Source organism: Felis catus, chromosome C2 (genome assembly GCF_018350175.1).
Source record: "Felis catus isolate Fca126 chromosome C2, F.catus_Fca126_mat1.0, whole genome shotgun sequence".
Taxonomy (NCBI): domain Eukaryota; kingdom Metazoa; phylum Chordata; class Mammalia; order Carnivora; family Felidae; genus Felis; species Felis catus.
Genome location: NC_058376.1, coordinates 9,150,327 through 9,172,991, shown reverse-complemented (window position 1 = coordinate 9,172,991; position 22,665 = coordinate 9,150,327). Strand labels below are relative to the sequence as shown.

Sequence of the window (22,665 nt, the reverse complement as noted above, 5' to 3'; positions counted from 1 at the left end):
AGGTGACAACAGAACTGGGTGAAAAGAATAGTGGGCTTACTTATTCTAAAGGCAGTATCTTTGACTTTATCTTCAGTTTATTTCTCTTAGAAAACTTAATTTCTACTTGTGTCTTGACAAGTCCTATATTAGTACAAGGTCAGCAAATCTTGCTGTAAAAGACCAGATAGTAAGTATTTTAGGCTTTGTGGGCCACATACAGTCTCTGTTACGTATTCTTTTGTTCACACCTTTAAAAATGCAAAACCATTCTTTGGCTGGATTTGGCTTATTGGCCTGTTTGTTGTTCCCTGGTGTGGCATAAAGAATTTACATGGTTAGGATGGTTCTTAGTGTTTCCTGGGTAAGGGGAGAAGGGAAAATAATATCTCATGTTTTGGGCTTGGCATGTTAAAAAAGCCCTTTTAAGATCACATTTTTTCCTTCCAACAGATTAATGCTGAACTCTTGTTTCGGACACCCACCGTGTCAAGTCAGAGCTTTTCTCCCGTGAAGGAAAGTGTTCCAAGAGGACATCTTTCAGAAGTGGCAAATACATATACAACAAGACTTCTAAACAACCATCGAGGTTCACCCCAGTCGGAACCCGAGAGCAACAAGTCAGTGGCTAAAATGCGCTTTTCCATTTGGGGAATGAATACTAAACAGAGCCTTCACTTGACGTTGTGTGGCAATAATGCCCTTCTGAGAAGCTGTAGTTCCGTGCATGTAAGAAGTCTTAGGGATAAGTTAATTTGCTTTTTTGTCTAAACAAAACCCCCACCCCATTTATGCCACCTATTTAAAATAATTTTTAAAATATCAGTTGTATTCGTTGTGGATTTGATTGAATTTTCACCTCTTTCAAATTGTATATAGTATGAAAGTTCCTGCTTTTAGAATTACCAGTATTTAAGAAAAACATGAAGTAGTTAATAGTATATGACACTATAATGTCAGGTGTGACCTGTAAGTTCTTAGCTCGTGGCAAGCTGTGTATGTTGGATGAGTGGATGGAGAGGGAGAGAGAAAGAAATGTTATGAGTGATATGTAAATTGAACAGTTAGGTCTCTTGACTGGTCAGGAAAGGCTTTGTAATGAGATACAGTACTTGGTTCCTGAAATCCTAAAAGCAGTTCTCTGTGCAGGTGGCCCATTCAGAGGGAATAGAATGAACACAGGTGAAGAAGAAAACAGGATACCAACGAACTAGGGCATCAGACTGACTGTATTATACTTGGTCTTTTGTTGGAAAACCAACATCGAAAGGAGGTTCTCTGAGATAGCGGGATGGGATTTTCTGAGAGGTTTTATTGCCTTCATTAAATCCTCAGGGATTTTTGACCTCCAAAAAGATTAGGAAGTATTGCTTTTATGCGTATATACATCAGGAGGGCATGTTCTAAAATAGTTTGCTGTTTGTAGCCTACATTTTAGAGGCGTATTTGGGGGCTGGGTTGCTACTTAACTAAGAACTTGTGTGAATTTTTTTTTGTAACTAGTCTCCTTAATATTTTTGGCTTTTCTTCTTAAAGATGGTTCCAAACAAAGTAAGAAAAAACAAAATCTGTAAAGCTTACAGACAAAAGATAATGGAAGTTATTCTTTAAAGTGATTTATTCCATCCAAGTAGAAGAAGAGAATAGAAATTTTTCATTAATTTTTAAAGCCTGAAGAATTTGCAATTTGAGTTTGAGAAAAACAGAAGCTTTAAGAATAAAGCCAAAGACTGTGGAAAGGTGGTACCGAAACTGAATCTTAAGAAAGATAAATAGCAATTAGCCTGGTAAGAAAAATAGGGCAGCTCCCAGTTAAATGATTAACTCCATGGAAGCCCAGGCATGCTCTAAACTCGGAAGCACCGAGTACTTGTTAAGGTAGAAAATGGGTGAGTACAGGAGGCTTATTTGAGAGTTTAAGGAAGAGTCGTTCTCTCTAGACCTCTTCACAACCTGCCGAGTCTGTTGACGTGACTTCTCTGTCAGAAGGCAAGACATTTTCTTTTCGGGCCAGTTTCACTGCTGACAGTGTGGGGGAACCACTCTTCTGAAACAGGAGGGGTAAGGGAACATTTGAATACTAAATGGTAAGAAATCCCCCTTCCTTCTTCCCCTCTTCAGGCTCCCAAGAGAAAAGCCCTAGACGGTGCTGAGAGTTGGAGCACGCTTGGAATCACAGGGCCAGCCCTCACTGCTTCCATTCAGCCTCACTCTGAAACATAGAGATAGGCAGGGGTCACCACATGTACCAACTGAAACAAAGGGAGTAGCAGAAACCTTTGGAATTTACTGGGAGGTGGGTAGGTGTTGAACAGACACATACTTAGAAAAGAGAAGCAGGTAGAGGGTAGAAAAAGGAAAAGACAAGATACAGGAGGGCCAATGTCTCAATAAAGGAATTTCAGATTGGGAAATCGGAGAAAACAAAGGGGAGGAAGTAGCATGAGACTTCCACCAAATACTCAGCAAAAATGTCTGGGGAAAGATCCATTCTGGGGCATCTGAGTGGTTCTGTCGGCTAAGTGTCCGACTTTGGCTCAGGTCATGATCTCACAATTGGTGAGTTCGAGCCCCACGTTGGGCTCTGTCCTGACAGTGTGGCGCCTAGAGCTTGCTTCGAGTTGTGTCTCCCTCTCTCTCTACCTCTCTCCTGCTCATACTGTCTCTCTCTCTCTCTTTCAAAAATGAATAAACGTAAAAGAAAAAAAAAAGAAAAAGATCTATTCTAAGAAACATCATGAAATTTTAGAACACAAGGGAAAATAATTTTTTTCGGGAGGGGAAAACACAAGTTACCTGCTAAAAGATCAGGAATTAGAATGGCAGGAACACTGAATGGTACATGATCCTGGAATGATGCTTTATAAAAACCAAGCAGGCCATAAAATTGAGAAGTGAATAAAGATACTTTTCAGGATGTAAAGTTTTATATTTTTTATGTCCTGTGTACCCTTTCTCAAGATTTTATTGGAGATTGCGCCCCCTTGCCATGAAAGAGTAAAGCCAAGCAGAAGAAGAACCTTTCTTGAGATGGAGAAATATGAGGGCTAACACATAGGACCCAAACAGCAAACCAGGACAGATATCACTCTAAGGGGGGAAAAAGACAATCAGTTGGAGGTAAATTCAAAGAAAACCAAGCTGATGAGCAAAATGAGGTGATTTTTACTGCAGGGGAAGTGGAAGGATAGGGTATGCTGGTTTAGTTGGTGTGGCTCCCCTCTGATCACTGAACACTGGTAAAAATTACAGTGAGCGAACGGGAATGGTGCAGAGCCGAGAGCTCGCTCGGATACAAAGAACAGACCTGTCTGGGTTGCGGAGCTCCGTTTTGGGCGTGGATACGTTGAAATGCCGAGAGACATCAAATGAAGGGATGTTTGGCAGTATGTAGAGCTCGTACTTGAAAGCAGCCTCGGTAGTCTAATTGTTTCCTCCACTGTGTAAGGAGAAAATCCTCTTTACTTCATCAAATCATCGAGGAGTACTGTGTCATTTTTTTAAACGAGCACGGACATTTCTTAGAATTTTAAGATCGTTAGATTGCCTCAAGGTCATCTGTTTTGTTCATTTCTATATTGTATAGTCTTACATTTTCTATATAAAATGTTTTCCAGCCTGAAACGGAGACTTTCTACTCGTTCGTCAATTCTGAACTCCAAGACTCGGAGATTGAGTAATCAAGCATTTGAAAATTCAGCTTATAAAGATGATGACGATGAAGATGTCATCATCTTGGAAGAAAACAGTACTCCCAAACCTGCAGTAGATCATGATATTGAAGTGAAATCAGAACAGAGTCACATGGAGCACAGTGGCCTGCAGGTGGAGCCTGTGGCCGAGAAGGAGCCTTGTGGCCAGACTAGCTCATCGGGCGCCTCGTCATCCCGGTGTGATCAGGGAACTACTGCGGCCACCCAGACTGAAGTCCCGGGTGTAGTTGTTAAAAAGGAGGAAACCCTTGAAGATGACATAGATGCCAGAAATGACACGGCTGCGCTGCCCTCCTGTGTGGAAGCTGAAGGCAAAACGCAGGACACCCAGGAAGCCTTTGATAAATCTGCGGCTGATGCTGGTTGCCAGTTAAATGAACTGAGAAATGAGCTGCTTCTAGTGACCCAAGAAAAAGAAAATTATAAGAGACAGTGTAATGCGTTCACTGACCAAATCAAAGGGTTACAACAGAGGATACTGGAACTGAACGACAAATACGTGAAGAAGGAGACGTGCCATCAGTCTACCGAAACTGATGCTGTGTTTTTACTTGAAAGTATTAATGGCAAATCTGAAAGTCCGGACCACGTGGTGTCTCAGTATCGGCAAGCTTTGGAAGAAATAGAAAGGCTGAAGAAACAGTGTAGTGCTCTGCAACACGTAAAGGCCGAGTGCAGTCAGTGTTCCAACAGTGAGAGCAAAAGTGAAGTGGACGAAATGGTTGTGCAGCTGGATGACGTGTTTAGACAGCTGGACAAGTGCACTGCGGAGAGGGACCAGTATAAAAGTGAGGTGAGTGTGTCAGCCAGTGTGGTAAGAGTCATGGGAGTCCCCGGGCATCTAAAGCATAAAGAGCTGCCAGGGGCTAGATTAGAATAGATTACGTAACAACCTGTTTATTGACTCTGCCACCCCACTGCTTCTCAGCTGGGGAGGCGGTCCTGGGGGGCATATGGACACGTGTGTTGAGGAGATGGGCATTACGGGAATTTTAACGTAGTGACAGGTATGGTAAATTTACTATAGGGTACTGGAAATTTCTAGATAATGAAGGATTGTCCTGCTCAGAATACCGTTCTCCTTCCCATTGAGGCACTCAGTTACTAAATATAGGGAACTTCACATCCATTATTAACAGGCCTTGCAAAAACCACACAAGGTGGATGATGTCCTCATTTTATAGAGACAGCCTGTATTAGTTACGATCGGGTCTGCCGGCAGGAGACGGAGACGAACATCCAACTGGCGGTTCCGCAGGCCTCAGAGACAGCAGGCTCCTACGTTGTTGCTTCGCTTCTCCGCATGCAGTTATGGTCGGAGGTGGCCCTCCGGGTCCAGTCCTCGTATATCTACATTCCAAGCAGCAGGACAGAGGAGGGGTGTGGTCCCTGAAAGTCGCTTACGTTCCACCTGTCAGAACTTAGCCACCTGGCTAATGGGCGCCTTGGAACTGTAGTCTTTATTCAGGGGTTCCTTTACTGAAGGAGAAGGAGAAAAATGGTAGGTGTCAGGCGTCAAGTAGTAGCCTCTGTGTGTACTCTCCATTCAAATTTGGATCGCTTCTTCCAAAAACAAGTATTTTACGTATCCTGTTAATGTGGCGTTTGAAAGAAGGGTTTTTCTGCTGAGATTCGGAAACAGCAGTGTGCTGCTCTCCTGCCCCCTCTTCCTGGAAATAATGCGGACGTAACAGCTCATCTGAACATTCATCTTGATGTATTATTGGCTTGGAGCCAGATGACAAAATATATAAAAATCAATATAAGCTTTCTGTTGTAGCTTCCAGCTGGTGAGTGTGTGCAAGAAATGAGAGCCACTTTGGTATTGTTTCCAGTGTGACGAAATGTCGAGGTGACACCAAACAGAGGAAGCTTTTTTTTTTTCCTGTGGGGTTTTTGCCCTTTTTTGATGGTAATGTTCATCACTCAGGTTTTCTACATGTCTTAGCTTAAATTTGCACTTTGGCATTAGTTCTAAATTTTACACTCAAATTTTTTTTTTGTCAGGTTGAATTATTGGAAATGGAAAAATCACAAATGCGTTCACAATGTGAAGAACTGAAAACTGAAATTGAACAATTAAAATCCACAAATCACCAGTTAGGAGCAGATGTTTCAACTTCAAGTAACATTGAGGAGTCTGTAAATTATACTGACGGGGAAAGGTAATAGTACACCAGGCATTCCTCTGGGGCGGCCCGCGTGGTTAGCGTGATATTTATTTGCAAGCACACATCAGACAGATACCGTTCAATCAAAAGAAGTACACATCCTCATCCTTCCCTTCTAGGAAAGAACAGTGGAAGTTCAGCTTAAGAGACACAGGAATTTGGGAGGAATAACTAAAGCGCGGGTGGTTGGTTAGAGTGGTTTGGAATGCTGTTTGGGGAAAAGTGGAAATTGAGTTAGCTATCACGGAAGAGGGTGGATTTGGCCATGACTGAAAGACAAGGGACTATTTCGTGAAACTTACTTTTTCACCTGGATTTCTTTTACTTTTGTTCTTGGCCCCGTTTCTTTATGGTTTGCTGTCCTCATTTTACTCTGTGACCTCCCAATCTTAACTTTTAGGTAATCACAAAGTTACTAAAAATTGCCATAGTTCAGGTGGTTAGTAGGAAGAAGTCTTCTGTGGAAATAAGAAAATAGTAAATGAACGGTTACCCTATGGGCTTGGGGTTTTGTTTCAGTGCTGAGAGTAGGGGAGGCAGACGTTCAGGTGGGCGAGGGTGATGGTGCTGCTGATGTGTTGATGTCTTACCATCTGAAAGTAGCCGTTAAGGGCCCAAACTGGGCAACTCTTCCTGCTAATACAGGATGACTGCAGACTGAAAAGGCACTGTTGAGAAATGATCTCCCGCCATCGTCTCTTGACATCAGTTATATTATTACCTTGTTTTTTAACTTAAGTTTTTGAAGGATTTCCGTAAACCTGTTCATACACATGGAGCAGAGCAGTACAGAAAAGCCTGGAGGGCTAAGGCTCAGAAGCGATGTTTCTGGGAACCCCAGGCATCTGTGGTGCTTGTAGAAATGCAGATCCTTGGACTGCAGTGTACTTTATTTAATTGGAAACTTTTTTTCTTAATGTTTATTTATTTTCCAGAGAGAGAGAGAGAGAGAGAGAGAGAGAGAGAGAGAGAGAGAGAGAGAGAGAGAGAAAGAAAGAATATCCCAATTAGGCTTCGTGCTGTTAGCACAGAGCCTGATGCGGGACTTGAACTCATGAACCGTAAGATCATGACCTGAACCGAAATCAAAGAGTCGGACGCTTACTGAGCCATCCAGGCGCCCCTAAACTTTTGGAAACTTTTTTAGAAATTTGTAAGCAATCTCTAACATGGTTCTCTTGCACACTGATCTTTGAGTAACTGATGATCTTTGATCTTTGATTTTTTATTTACTTTTTTTTTTAACTGATCTTTTAAACCTGTGCTTTCCAAAATAGTATAGGTATATACTACTTGAAATTTAGCTAGTCTGAATTGAGATGTGCTTTAAGTATAGAATAAAAAATAAAATTTTGGGGTGCCTGGGTGGCTCAGTCGGTTGAGCGACCGACTTCGGCTCGGGTCATGATCTCACAGTTTGTGAGTTCGAGCCCCGTGTCGGACTCTGTGCTGACAGCTCAGAGTCTGGAGCCTGCTTCTGATTCTGTGTCTCCCTCTCTCTCTGCCCCTCCCCCACTCATGCTCTGTCTCTCTCTGTCTCAGAAATAAATAAACATAAATAAATAAAATAAAATTTTGAAGCTTTAGTATGAAAAAGGAAAAGGATGTAAAATACCTCATTAATAACATATTTTGAGGGGTGCCTGGGCGGCTCAGTTGATTGTGTGTCCAACTTCAGCTCAGGGTGTGATCTCACAGTTCATGAGTTCGAGCCCCATGTTGGGCTCGCTGCTGTCATTGTGGAGCCTGCTTCAGATCTTCTGTCCCTCCTCTCTATCTGCCCCACTCCCCCACCCCCTGCTCATGCTCACTGTCCCCAAAATAAAATAAACATCAAAAAAAAATGATGTACTTTGATTATGTGATGAAATAATATTTTAGTTACATTGGGTTACATGTATAACTACAGTTAAGTTTACAGTCACATTTTACTTTTTACTTTGGCTATTTGAACATTTTAAATTGTGTATGGAGTTCAGAATCTTTCTCTTGGACAGTGCTGTTCTGTACACTAAAAATAAGAATCTGTGGCATGTCCGGTGGACAGGAGGAATCAGCCAGGGACGATCAAAAGACTTAAAGAAAAGGACATGTAAGAGGTCACTGGGTCCTACTAGTCTTTTGCCAACTTTTCATGTAGATAAAAAGTTGTGGTTATGATAAAGAGGATATTCTTGGTAAGGATATAGAATGGTTAACAACTTCTGAAAAGCAAAGCAGAAACGCGTTTGAACCATGGGCCTCTGATCGAAGATGAGTGGGGAAGCTTGGACAAAAAATGGCTGGCGTGGGAATGATGTAAAATTTTGTCTAAGGACCAACAGAACCTTACCCTGTAAGCTCACAAAACATGCTTAAAATCACATTTCTGTGCATTGTCAAGCCAAGGATGAGTATCTTGACTCTTCAGAGATTTCCACCTTAGGTCAGTATCTTGAGTAAATGTGGGCTGCCTTCATTTGGGAGGGGGAGGGGGACACAATAAGCAACTGTAACATTCAGGCCCTTGGTTTCACTCAGTCTTTTGAAGCAAAGGCTGCTGAATAATTGTAGGTATTTAAAGTCTAGGATGTTGATATTCAGATATGTGTATTTCATTTGGAAGGAATGATAATGATCATCTAATCCAGAGATTCCCAGTATTTTTAGCAAAACACCATTCCCTATAAATGCATAGTAAAATGGGCAGCCTGTGAACTTTAGCGTATGAAAGGTCCAGAGAGGTCCTGCATCTAAAAAAACTTGTTTAACATTATTTAGCCCAAAGTTTTGTGAGCTTATGACCCCTTGAACCATTTCCTTTTCCTCTTACACAAGGAAGGTATCTCATAGAAATGTTTTAGAGAACAAATCCGTTTTTATTTTCCTCACAAGCTGAAATTCAGAGATGCATTCTTTTTTTTTTTGTTTGTTTATTTATTTATTTTTGCGAGCGAGAGAGAGAGGGCACGAGCTGGGGAAGGGCAGGGAGAATCCCAAGCAGAGAGACCCTTGACGAGGGGCTGGATCTCACCAGCCCTGAGATCATGACCTGAACTGAAATCAAGAGTCAGTTGCTTAACTGACTGAGCCACCCAGGTGCCCCCAAAGAGATGCATTCTTATTCTTAGACCAGCGTTCTCACTAGTATACCCCTACTGTTTTCCAGGTGATAATATTTTATATTATAAGTAACATCTTGCAATTAAATGTATTTCACCAGTCCATGTTTTCTTCAGTTGCAAATTAAAATCGTATTAGTTGGAACCAGAGCCACTAGTTTTATGAAACACTCTACTTACCAAGAGATGAGTACTTACGTATTAAATTATTAAGTTAAGCGACTTCATGTATCACTTAAATTTTAGGCTCTATGTGAATATTAAACTGTGGTAGGACGTTCATCTAATAGATGTAATATTTCTATTTGCAGCCTCAAACTTCGATCTCTTCGAGTTAACGTAGGACAGCTGTTGGCCATGATTGTACCTGATCTCGATCTTCAGCAAGTGAATTACGATGTTGATGTGGTTGATGAAATTTTAGGGCAAGTTGTTGAACAAATGAGTGAAATCAGTAGTACCTAAGGTATATTTTATGTGAGATAATAAAAATATTTGCTTAATCTTTTTGGTTGTACAGCTTTCAAAATGTAAACAATTTTGTTTTATAGATGTGATAGGTAACAGACTGAAGAACCATAATCTCTACTGTATTCTATGCATTCAAGTGTGGTCACAGATACTGTGGACACATTATCACACCTTTTGAAATGCCTGTGAATCATTGGTACTGAGCAGCTGAATAGCTAACTCAAGATTCGGTTTTGAAATGTAAATATTTGTAATTAAGTCTGCACATATTTTTTTATTCCCCTAGAGGACTTCAGTGTTTTTCGCCAAGAGCTCTTCAGGTTGCCCCTAGCCTCTGTGCAATCTTTTCTGGTTCCCAGAGTATTTTTCTCTGAAGCGAGGGCTGTGCCATACTACAGATGGAAATGTTACCTTTGGTTTTCTTACAGAGAAGTTTAAACAGGATTTTTTAAAAATGGAATTATACTCCTGATAAGAGAAGTTGTAAGTGAATTGACCCGTAATGTTTCTTTTCTATAAATTCTTATCTCCTGAAATATTTTATTCATGGAAATAAGGTAAGCAGAAACTCTCCATCCATTTTGCCAGGATTTTCCTTGTGTCAGGACTGCCAATCATGGTTAAATGCAGTGTTTTTATAGAACAAAGAAATGATCTTTAGTATAAAAAAGTATCAAAAATATTAAATGTCCCACCACATTTACTTTGAAGCCCATTTTTGGCTGCCTAGTCAGCATGGAGTGGGCACAATAATTGTTGAATATTTCTTTTTGTGAAATTTCCTGTACAGCCTTATGTAGGATTACTACAGGTTAATGAGAGTTGAGGAAGACAATCTTTCTCAAACAGAACAGCATACCTTTCATTATATTACAGACCTAGGTGTTTTGTATGTCTTGGAGGTAAGCAGAAGACTGCCCTAGGATTATAGTATTACATGCCATAAAAATTAATGCTTTATTGGTCCCATGTTTGTGCAATTTTAAAGAGATGGCTTTCTATTAAGTATAACTATGTATATATTAATTAAGAATCGTATTTTCCACAACGGAAATGTGCATTATTTTTTTTCAAAGTTTTATCATTGCTATTTATTTTTACTTTTGTTTCTGAACATTCAATACATGTTTCTTTTGTATGTATGCTTAATTACATGTCTTTCATATACAATATTAAATTTTTACTGTACATTAACTTCTAAAAAAAAGCAAATAAATGAAAGTTGTTTTTATTTGCTTGATAAAGTAATTGAAAGTGTATTTTTGGTATGAAGCTGGTTTTCTGTCCTAATTGTATCTGCCCAAATTTTAAAATATCTTGTAATAAAGTAAATATATATATATATATATGATAGCTAACTCTTCAGATACTACTTTTAAAGAATTCTATATTCAAATTATATTTTGGAAACTAAAACTCATTGAAGACCCTCAAGTTGAGCTCATTTTACTATATTAATTACAAGTTCTGTTTAGGAGACTAAGACTGTTTCCATTAAGACTCTAAAGACTGAGCTCATCTTGAGAGAATGCGTGAGTGCGTGCGTGTGTATGTGTATTTTACACTCGAGAAGAGACTTTTTCCTCTGTAAATCATTTAGGCTAAAGAAATCTTGCTTAAGTGATAGCAATGTAGAGCATGTCTAAGTTTGTGAATATTTATGTAGCAGTTCTTTCTGGAATTTGCTATTTTCCCCTTCTTTGGGTCAGCTATATTCTTGCAAAAATATATATTTTATATGGCTGTTATCTTGCTTAATGGGAAAGTTAGGCATAGGATTAGTAAATTTGCTTGCTAAATTGGTTCTTTGGAAGTACTTACATATATTTCACCTTTTAAGCAAATATTGCCAGGATACAATTCTTTGAAAATGTAGCTAACAAAATTTAACAAAACAACAACATGGGTTTTCATGTATATATCATATTTAGGTAGAGGTATCTGTCTTCTGTTGTTAAGTTAAATTTGTAAAAGGCTAATGTGGGAGGACAGTGGTGTTTAAACTAGTTACTACTGTAAAACAAAAACAGTATGAGGAAGTAAACCAGCACAGTCCACAAACCCTATAAACAGGACCCGCTTTAATTAGCTAAGTGTTCACACAGCAGGACTGGTGTGTGGCATATCAATGTGTTTTTTATTTGGGCCTCAAATTCCTAATGTGGGCGGTACTGCTGGTGACTCTGCCCATGGTCTCAAGACGTTTACTTCTTGTAATCAGCAGCTCGTTAGGTCATTATTTGTCATTGAAGAATAATTAAATACATCTGGTGGTTCTCACCCCGCCCCCCCCCCCCCCCCCCCCCCCCCGGCTGCATATTAGAATCACCTGGGGAGTTTTTAGAAATCCCAGTGCAAGGATGCACCCCATACTAATTCAGAGTCTGGGTTTGGGCCCAGATATCAGGTTTGTTTTTTGTGTTTTTTGTTTTTTTAAGGCCTCTCTGTGTGCCGTCCGAACTGAGAACCATTGATCTATACCTTCCTGTGGTGAGTGTTTACAGGTGTTGAACTCAGTTCGTTCCTGAAACAAACTCAGGATTGGCAGGGCTACCTTCTCACTGGGGCGAGCCAGGAGGGAGAAAAAGAAGCAGAGATGGCGCCCAAGTTAGAAATGTAAATGGAACAGAATGGGATCAAGTGGAAAGGCTTTTACCCACTGCTTCCCCAAAGTTAACCACGGTTGCTTTTTGTAGGTCCTTCCAGAAAATATTAGCTGCATACATATACACATTCATATATATGCATTCAGTTTATATTAAATTTTTATATCTTTATATTTGATTATATATTTGTATCTCAAGTTTACACAAAGATGGTACACCAGATAATTGGTATCTTAACATTTCCATGTTACTTTTTTGAACAGGTTTGGTAACATTCTGTGATCTGCATATGCTCCTAATGCTCATTTATTTCTCATGTTTTGACATTACAGAATATACTGTGGAAGTTAATACACACCACACACACTTTTATAAGTATACCCAGAGTGTAAATTCTTTGCAGTGAATATTGATAGGTCAAAGAGTGTATGCTGTGTAACTTTTAATAAATGTTACCATCCAAAAAGGAATTTAAACTCCTATGAAAAATAAATGTATAAGTGTGTTTTTTTCCCTCTCTTTCCTCATCAAACTTAAATCTGGTCTGTGAAAAAATGACAGCTTGCATTGTCTCAGGTTGAACATGCTCTCATATGTTTTATTGACCGTTGTAATTTCTTTTCCTGTGTACTACGGCATATTGTTTGACCATTCTTTTCTGTTGGGCTCTTTGTTTTACTGCTTTTACAACTTTTTTTTCAGTGTGTGTTTATTTTTGAGAGAGAGACCGCACACATGCATGGAGGTGGGGGGCAGAGAGAGAGGGTTAAAGAAGTGGTTTTTACAAAAGCTAAAAGCCTGGTTAATGTGGCCACAGACACCACCCAGACAGCTAACTTTTGGAAAATCCACAGTAGGCTATATCTTCTTTTGTACAGGGTCTCCTAAACCCTCACTGGGGGGAGTGACAGACACACTGGATGGCCACAGCTCAAAAAAGAGTGCCATTAATACCCACTTGGTGTAAAGAAAGACATCTATATGTATGATGTTTAGAATTAAATTTCGTGATCACCAAGTTAATTTCCATATTCTGGCCTGTAGGGAGAAAGTCAAGACCAAAGGAGACAGAGTATCGGTAAATCAAGCCATTCAGATAAGGTGAAGATATTAAATGAGCCCAGTCACAGAGGATGAATGAGCGGTTCTAAAACTGGAATGTGGATCAAAAAGACTAACTCGTTAAGGTTTTTTTGGTTTTTTGGTTTTTTTCTGCAGAAAAATATACATAAAATTTGTCATTTAACGATTTGTTAAATGTATGAGTTGCGTTAAGTACATTCACTGTACTCCCACCCCCGGTAACACCTATTTTCTACCTCTGAATTTGCTTATTCTAGGTATCTCATATCAGTGGAATCAAAAATTCGTCTTTTTGTGTCTGGCTTATTTCACTTTGCATAACCTTTTAAAGGTTCGTCCTTGTTGTTGCATATATCAATTTCATTCCTATTTATGGCTGAATAGTCCATTGTATGTGCGTACCACATTTTGATACCCATTTATCTGTCTATGGACATTTGTGGTGGTTTCTTTCACCTTTTTACTATGAAGAATAATGCTGCTCTGGACATTGTTTCCTAAGTATCTACTTGAGTCCTTGCTTTCAGTTCTTTGGGATAACATACCTAAGAGTGGAATTGACGAATTATGTGGTAATTATGCAGGTGTTTGAGGAATTGCCAAACTATTTTCACAAAGACACACCGTTTCACATAATAGCAGTGCAGAAGTGTTCCAATTTTTTCACATCCTCTACAACACTGTAGTTTTCTGAGTTTTTTGTTTTTTTAAATTACCCATCTAATGAGGGTGAGGGGTTATTGTGGTTTTGATTTGCATTTCTCTAATGGCTAGTGATGTTAAGCTTCTTTTCATGTGTTTACTGGCCAATTTGTATATTTTTGGAGAAATAGCTGTTCACGTCTTTTGCCCATTTTTACTTTGGGTTGTTTATATTTTGATATTGATTTGCAGGATATGATTTTTTTTTTAATTCTGGATATTACTCCTTATCAGATATATGATTTGCCAGTATTTTCTCCCATTCTATGTGTTGTCTTTCCATTCTTGAGTTTTTAATTTTGGTGAAGTTGAATTTATTTTCTTGCCTGTGCTTTTGGCATCATACCCAAGAAACCCTTGACTAATCCAATGTCATGAAGATTTTCTTCGGAGAGTTTTATAGTTTTAGTTCTTACATTGACGTCTCTAATCCATTTTGAATTAGTTTTTGCATATGGTGTAAGATTCCAACTTCGTTCTTGTGCATGTGGGCATCCAGTTTTTCCAGTTAACATTTTTTGAAGAAGACTATCTTTTCCCCATTGAATAGTCTTCTCATCTTTGTCAAAAATCGATTGACCACATAAGTGAGGGTTTATTTCTGGGCTCTGTATTCCATTGGTTTGTATGTCCTTATGCCAGAACCACAGTATTTTAATTACTGTAACTTTCCAGTAAGGTCTGAAGTCAGGAGGTGTGAGTTCTCCAACTTTGTCCTTACTCAAGTTTGTTTTAGCAATTCAGGGTCTCTTGAGATACCACATGAATTTTAGGACAGAGTTGTCTATTTCTGCAAAAAATGCCATTGGAATTCTGATAGGAATTGCATTAAATCTGTGGGTTATTGGGGTGGCATTGACATCTTAACAATATCAAATCTTCCAATCCATGAACATGGGATGTCTTGCCATTTATTTGTCTTCTTTAATTTCAGCAGTATATTTTTTTTTGTACAAGTCTTTCATTTCCTTAAGTTTATTGCTAAGCATTTTTTTTCTTTCTGATGCTATTATAAATGGAATTGTTTTCTCAATTTCCTCTCCAAAAGTTCATTGTTAGCGTTTAGAAATGCAACTGATTTTTATGTGTTTTTTTTGTAACCTGCAACTTTGCTGAATTCATTTGTTAGCCTGAACAGGTTTGGGGGACAGGGGAACTCTTTAGGATATTCTACATATAAAATCATGTCATCTGCACAAAGATAACTTCATTTCTTTCTAATTTAGATGTCTTTTATTTCTTTTCCTTGCTCAATTGATCTGGCTGGAACTGCCAATACTGTGTTGAACAGAAGTGGTAAAATTAGACATCCTTGTCTTATTCCTGACCTTTGGGGGAAAGCTTTCACCACTAAGAATGGCATTCTTTAGCTATGGCTTTTCATATATTATGGCTATCATTGAGAAAGTTTTCTTCTGTTCCTAGCTTATTGTTGTTTTTTATTTTTAATCACGAAAGTGTGTTGAGTTTTGTCAAATGCTTTTTCTGCAGCAACCGAGATGATCGCGTGGTTTTGTCCCCTTTCATCCTATTAATGTGGATTAAGTTGATTTTTGCATGTTGACCCATTCTAGCATTCCAGGAATACCGTTTGTTCATGGTGTATAATCCTTTCAGTATGTTGCTGAATTAGTTGTTGGTAGTATTTTGTTGAGGTGTTCTTGTTTTTGCATCAAAATTCATCTTGGCCTGTATTTTTCTTGTACGGTTTGTCTGGCTTTGGTGTCAGGGTAATGAATGAGTTAGGAAGTGTTTCCTCCTCTTTACTTTTTTGGAAGAGTTTGAGAAGGATTGGTGTTAATTTTTCAGTAAATCTTTGGTAGAATTCATTAGTGAATCTATCTATCCAGGGCTTTTCTTTGTTGGGAGGTTTTTGATTATTGAGTCAATTTTCTTAGTAGTTTTAAGTATTCATATTTTCTATTTCTTCATGATTAAATTTTAATACGTCATATGTTTCTAGGAATTTGACCATTAATACAGGTTATCTATCCAGTTTGCTGGCATGCAGTTGTCCATGGTATTCTCTTTTTAGTCCATAAAATAATCCTTTTTATTTTCAGTAGTAATGCCCCTTTCTTTTCTGAGTTTAGTAATTTCAGTATTCTTTATTTTCTTGGTCAATCTAGCTAAAAGTTTGTCAGTTTTGTTGATCTTTTTAAAGGACCAACTTTTGGTTTTTACTTCCTCTTTATTGTTTTCCTGTTTTTTTATTGTCCTTCCCAAAGTTTTTTTTTTTTTTTTTAATGTTGATTTCTTTTTGAGAGAAAGAGCTCGAGTGGGGGAGGACCGGAGAGAGAGGGAGACAGAGAAACCAAAGCAGGCTCTAGGCTCTGGGCTGTCAGCACAAAGCCTGACACAGGGCTCAAACTCACGAACTGTGAGATCGTGACCTGTGCCGAAGTCAGACACTTAACCCACTGAGCTACCTAAGTGCCCCACCCCTCCCAAATTTAAAGCAAATTCTAAACATATAATATCATCTGTAAATAATTTAGTATTATCTCTAATTTTATCTCTATCTCTAATTTTATCTCTAAAATTATCTCATTTTAATGAAAATGTTTCATTTAGATCTTAGTATTTTTGTAAAGAATATTCTAATTTCTTTAATGTTTATTTTTGAGAGAGAAAGACAGTGTGAGCAGGGGAGGGGCAGAGAGAGAGGGAGGCACAGAATCTGAAGCAGGCTCCAGGCTCTGAGCTTTCAGCACAGAGCCAGCTGTATGCAAGGCTTGAACCCACTAACCGTGAGATCATGACCTGAGCCGAAGTTGGATGCTTAACTGACAGAGTCACCCCGGCACCCCTCATTTTAGATTAAAAATTTTTTTTATTTTTTAAAATATTTATTTAAAAATAATTTTTTTTGAGAAGTTTTTTAAGAGAGGCGAGCAGGAGAAGGGCAGAGAGAGAGGGAGTCACAGAATCCCAAGCAGGCCCCAGGCTCTGAGCTGTCAGCACAGATCCCAACCTGGGGCTCGAACTTAGGAACTGCAAGATCATGACCTGAGCTTAAGTCGAACACTTAACCAACTGAACCCAGGTGCCCCTCATTTTAGATTTTACATATGAGGATTTTAAACCACAAAGTATTGTTACACCTTAAAATTAAAAAATTCTTTAATATCAAATCTAGTCCAGGGGCGCCTGGGTGGCGCAGTTGGTTAAGCGTCCGACTTCAGCCAGGTCACAATCTTGCGGTCCGGGAGTTCGAGCCCTGCGTCGGGCTCTGGGCTGATGGCTCAGAGCCTGGAGCCTGCTTCCGATTCTGTGTCTCCCTCTCTCTCTGCCCCTCCTCCGTTCATGCTCTGTCTCTCTCTGTCCCAAAAATAAATAAAAACGTAGAAAAAAAAATTAAAAAAATCTAGTCCAGTGTTCAAATGTCTTTAATCGTTTTCTAATTACTTTTCCAGGTGGTTGTTCAAATTGGAATCTGAACAAAATCTACAAATTGCATTTGGTTCAAATGTCTCTGAGGTTTCTTTAAATCCGCAGGTTCTTCCTCTGTTTTCTTACTTTTTAGTTGTTGAAAAAACCAGAACAGTTTTCTTTTGAGAATTTCCCTCATTTTTGGTATCATTTAATTCTTAGAAAAATCTTTCTCTTGGATTCCTATAAGCTGGTAGTTAGATCTGTAAAGTTAATTAGATTCAAGTTCTTTGGTTTTGTTTCGCTTTGTTTGGAAGAATCCTTAGGTGGTACTACTTTCTTTGTGCTGCATCACATCAGGAGGCACATTCTTCTGTCCGTCCCTTTTTAATATATTAAGGTTAATTAGTTGAGTTTAGGTGTTGTCCTCTTAAACCATCCTTTATAAAGTTTCCTATCACTCTTCACCTAATAATTTTACCATCCTGTAATAATCACACCTAGATCCATTATTTTATTAGGAGTTGTGAAAAGGTGATACTCAGATTTTATCATTACTTCTGAATTGTGGGACATCTAAAAAGAAACCCATTTAGTTCATCCTGAGGCATATAGCTCATATAGAACAGGCAGGATAGATGTTTGGCTTATGCCTTGTTTCCCAAAGGTAACCAATGAGGCTTTTTGTTGTTAATATTATAAGCTTGTAAACTTTAGCGTCCAATGTGTTTCTATCCACTGTGACAATTTTCCAATGTTAAATTGTCTGACTTCGGCTAGAGGTCTTCATATTGGCCCCCATGTCCTATTACAAAATCCTAGGAGCGTTTGATGATTTTCTTGTTTTCTGGTATAATAAAGTATTTCAGGCTCATCTAGTACATTTTCTGTTCTAGACCTGGAAACAGCCATTCCTTCAGGGAACTGTGGTTCTTTTCATAGGGAATGCTATTTAGAGACCATAATCGAGGCACAGACCTACTCATTGCTTCTTGTTTGGATATTTCTTCTAGGTCTTTTTAGTGGACTGAGCTAGGAAATCCTTTTTCTTTCTTTCTTCTTTTTTTTTTTTTAAAGACAAAATATATATTGAATATATACCAATACTGCCAATTTAAAGAATCTGTCTTCTTAGATTTTATATATCTAGATTTCTAGTCTTTTCTCTCTTGCTGGAAATCTCAGTTCCTAACCACATAACATAATTAAGTTTAAGCTTTCTTTGGGATAGTATCACATTTCTGTGTTTGCCAATCAGTTGAAGTAATTCCTTCTTGTGCTTATCATAATGCTTCTTCATCCATGATGCTGCAGTATTTCCTTTTGGTCTCTGAATAGAATTCTATTGTGTGAATATCGCACAGTTTGTTTATGTTTTTTTTCAATTGATGGATATTTGGTATCTTTCCAGTTTGGACCATTATGAACAAAGCTGCTATAAACATTCTCCTGCAAGTCTGCTTTCATTTTTTCTTACATATACACCAAGAGTGGAATTGCTGGGCCACAGGGTAGACCTGTCTTTGACTTTTTTTTTAATTAATTACTTTTTTAAAATATTTATTTTTGAGAGACAGAGCGCTAGTAGGGGAGGAGCAGAGAGAGAGTGAGGGAGAGAGAGAGAGAGAGAGAGAATCTGAAGCAGGCTCCAGGCTGAGCTGTCAACACAGAGCCTGACACAGGGCACAAATCCATGAACTGTGAGATCACGACCTGAGCCAAAGTTGGCCGCTTAACTGACTGAGTCCCCCAGTCACCCCTTTATTTTTTTTTAACATTTATTCATTTTTTTTTTTAATTTTAATGTTTATTTATTTTTGAGACAGAGACAGAGCATGAACAGGGGAGGGTCAGAGAGAGAGGGAGACACAGAATCTGAAACAGGCTCCGGGCACCGAGCTGTCAGCACAGAGCCCGACGCGGGGCTCAAACCCACGAACCGCGAGATCATGACCTGGGCTGAAGTCGGACGCTCAACCGACTGAGCCACCCAGGCGCCCCTAACATTTATTCATTTTTGAGAGACAGAGCATGAGTGGGGGAAGGGCAGAGAGAGAGAGGGCAGAGAGAATCTGAAGCAGGCTCCAGGCTCTGAGCTGTCAGCACAGAGCCTGATGTGGGGCTCTAACCCACTAGCGGTGAGATCATGACCTGAGCCAAAGTTGGACACTTAACCAGCTGAGCCACCCAGGCACCCAAGACATATCTTTGAGTTAAATTACTGAACAGTGTCCTAAAGTATTTGTATCTTGGTTCAGGCTAATATAACAAAGATACCATGGACTGGGTGGCTTAAATAACAAACATTTATTTCTCACAGTTCTGGAGGTGAGGAATTCTAAAATCAAGGCACCCGCAGATCTGGTGTATTGTGAGGGCACTCTTCCCAGTCTGCGGATGGCTGTGTCCTCTGTGATGGAGACCTGAGATAGGGTGGGGGTGGGGAGGGGAGAGAGTAGGAGTGGGCATGCCTGAGCTCTCACCAATCCCATGATGGGGGCTCCACCCCCATGACCTCATCTAAACCTTCTTACCTCCTTAAACCCCCAAATGTAGACACCACATTGGGGATTAAGGCTGCAACATACGAATTTTGGCAGGGGGTGGGGGTAGACATTCATTCTACAGCCCTTTGTATCATCATTTTACACTTCCACTAGCAGTGTGCTAGAGGTTCTGTGCATTCAATTTCTCTCCCCTTTTCTAGTTTTCCTCTTTTTATTCTGATAAAATATGCTTAATATCTTTTCCTAACCCTGCATTGAACTTTCAATTTCTGATGTTAAATTTTAGTGCACTTCTATTTCCTATCATTTAATAATGTTTTATTAGAACATCCTCTGACTTTAGATTTTTATTCCAGAGTATTCGTATTTAGAAAAGGGAATGATAGTAAAGTACATTCAGAGAAGTCTTTGTTTTTGAGGGCAGATTAAGATTTACTCCCTTTAGGGTTGCCTGGGTGGCTCCGTCAGTTAGTTTGACTCTTGATTTTGGCTCAGGTCATGATCTAACAGTTTTTGGGATCGAGCCCTGAGTCTGGCTGTGCGCCGACAGTGTGGAGCCTGCTTGGGATTCTCTCTACGCCCCCTTCCTCCCCCTCCTGCTCTTGCAAAATAAATAAACAAACTTAAAAAAAAAGATTTATTCCCTTTATATAAATTTTCGCTATATAAAGTTCTTGGGAGACCAAATAACTGTGGTCCCCTTCCTTTAAGAGTGATGCAGTGTGCTAAAATCAACGCTTAGGGCCCAAAGTGAAGTTCAGTAGTTGTTGAAGCATCTAGTTGGAATCACCTGCAGTCCAACTTGGTGCAAAACACTGAGGCCTCCATCAAACACTTTCCTTGCTTCCTCCCTCCCTCGCTCTCTACTTTCTCCCCTCCTTCTTTCCTTTCTTTTTTGAAAACATTTGACATCTCAGATCCCCACTCTGGCAGGCAACAATGTCAAGCCCCAAAAATTTCCACCAAGAAAACTAACTCTTTGATGCATATTTAGTACCTAAACCTCTGTGTGTGTGTGTGTGTGTACACTCTGTAATCTAGAAGCCTGGCATATTAGGAGATAATCGGGATTCCTTTGTGAATCAAAAACATTTGTCAGAAATGTGAAGAAACCTGATGGTTATGAGAGACACTGAACCACTGATGTCCAAACCAGACTGATTACCAGACTCACCTGGGATCTTGAGAAAATGCAGCACCCCCAACTCCCCAGGGTGCCCCTCTGCTGGATACTCTGAATCAGTGGGCTTAGGTAGGGCCAGGAATCTGTACTTTTAAAACAGCCAGAAAAGCTAAAGTACATATTAGCCATTCCCAGTCCAAGTTCTCTGAATCCCAGCAATGATTTAGGAGACAGGATCTAAAACTACATATCTGGGTTACATTATCCTAGCTTCTCGTAGAAATCAGGCTTAAGGAGCCTCCAGTCATTCCTGTCAACATGAGACATCGTGACAATTTCTATACCTTTCATAAAATTGGCTAAAAGCATCAACCAGCATTTATATAAGAATCCACATTATTCTTTTTCCTGAAAACAGAAGAGTTGGCTCCTCAGATGAACCTGTGTGTTCCTTTTATCAAGTAAGAGCTATGCATCCCAAGGTATTTGTTTCCTGGCCTTCTCAGAAGCTCACAGATAAATTGTCCCATTTGGAAAATCATCCCATTTCAAAAGGCCTGCTGCATCTATTTCTGCCTTCTGATTTACAACCTTATTTGAAAATGTTAAATTGTTTTTAACAAGTGTTTATAACCACATCTGCTTATTGCAGTGTAATGTAAGCAATGCAGTCATGGGACGATCCGATAGCTTTGAATTCTCCAAAACGTTCTAAAAGCCAACATATATGAAAAACAAAATTCTCAATTTTTGTTTGCTAAAGGAATTAGAAACCTGTTTAAGTTTAGTGCACTGATATCCAGGGAGGGGGTGAAGGGAGAGGGAGAGACGGAGACGGGAAGGGTGGGGAGTGGGAGAGTCACCTGGGGGAGGCTGGCAGCCTTGTCTTCTGCAAGGTTGCACAGGGCAGCACTCGTTTTGGAAAGTCCTTTGGTCTTGAAGACTCAGAAACCTGCTGTTAGCATGAGAGTGTCCATCTGTCATCTCGTCCCAACCAAGCTCCCAGACAAATATACACAGAATTCCAGTTAATTTGTAATGAGAAAATTGCCTTTGAGACACATGAGCCCACATGACCTGCTCATTCATGTCTAAATGCTTCCGGATCTTTGCTCCATCCATGCTTTCCCATCGCGGATCCCACTGCTCCCCCTTTATGCCTCTGTTGTCAACTGTGAGTTTCTTTAGCTTGAATTCCCATTTCCCAGAGCTGCTCATCCAAAACTATTACCTGAAGCCCATTTTAAATGCCCTCTTCAAATTTCCTTTGAGCCCTTAAATCCGAAATAACCGCGTCCTCAGAACTGTAAGAGCACATTGTTCCTTATACACCACTTTTCACTTTATCTTTTTAAAATAATTATTTGTGTGCAGGAAGCCAGAAGACCGTCTGCTTGAAACTCCAGAGATAGAGACAGGGCCTGATGCAGGTTACAGCTCTCAAATATTCGCTGTGAAAGAATACCAGTGACAGACGGGGTGGTCTTGGGCGGGTCTCAGAGTTATAGCCTGCCCACCAGTCGTACAGGGCCGTTCTTTTCCTTTAACCGGACTGTAAACTCCCTGAGAGTAAGTCTGAGTCAGTTTCGCTCTCCACTGCTTATCCAGCTCCTGCACAGGGTGCAGAGTCTAGCAGATGCTCAGTAAATGTTAAAAGAATTAAAAAGGGAAGAAATGATTGAATGAATGAGTCGATAACTCACCTATTCTTCCACCGATGCGTGGGTCGGACAGGTAATTAACTGAATTAGCAGCGGCCCAACGGGATTCCGAGGACTCCGCAGCTCTGGACCACCCTCTGCAGCCCGAGCAAGGGCGGGGCGCCACGTAATCCCGC

The 22,665-nt window shown here is 39.7% G+C and overlaps 1 protein-coding gene and 1 long non-coding RNA gene across 3 annotated transcripts in view; one reads left to right on the top strand and one right to left on the bottom strand.

Moving 5' to 3' along the window:
- Window positions 1-12,530, top strand: part of MORC3 (MORC family CW-type zinc finger 3) — a 41,651-nt gene extending 29,121 nt beyond the window's left edge. For both annotated transcript variants that reach the window (XM_045036634.1, XM_023238756.2), the window contains 4 exons: window positions 433-599; window positions 3,597-4,485; window positions 5,700-5,857; window positions 9,276-12,530. In XM_045036634.1, coding sequence (XP_044892569.1) covers window positions 433-599; window positions 3,597-4,485; window positions 5,700-5,857; window positions 9,276-9,429 — 1,368 coding nt within the window. In that variant the 3' untranslated portion in view covers window positions 9,430-12,530. The remainder of the gene's footprint in view (window positions 1-432; window positions 600-3,596; window positions 4,486-5,699; window positions 5,858-9,275) is intronic.
- On the bottom strand, window positions 4,866-22,665 carry LOC123379864. Its single transcript, XR_006584800.1, has 2 exons — window positions 22,532-22,665; window positions 4,866-6,321 (listed from the first exon to the last, which is right to left on the bottom strand). It is a non-coding gene; the product is annotated as an uncharacterized LOC123379864 (long non-coding RNA).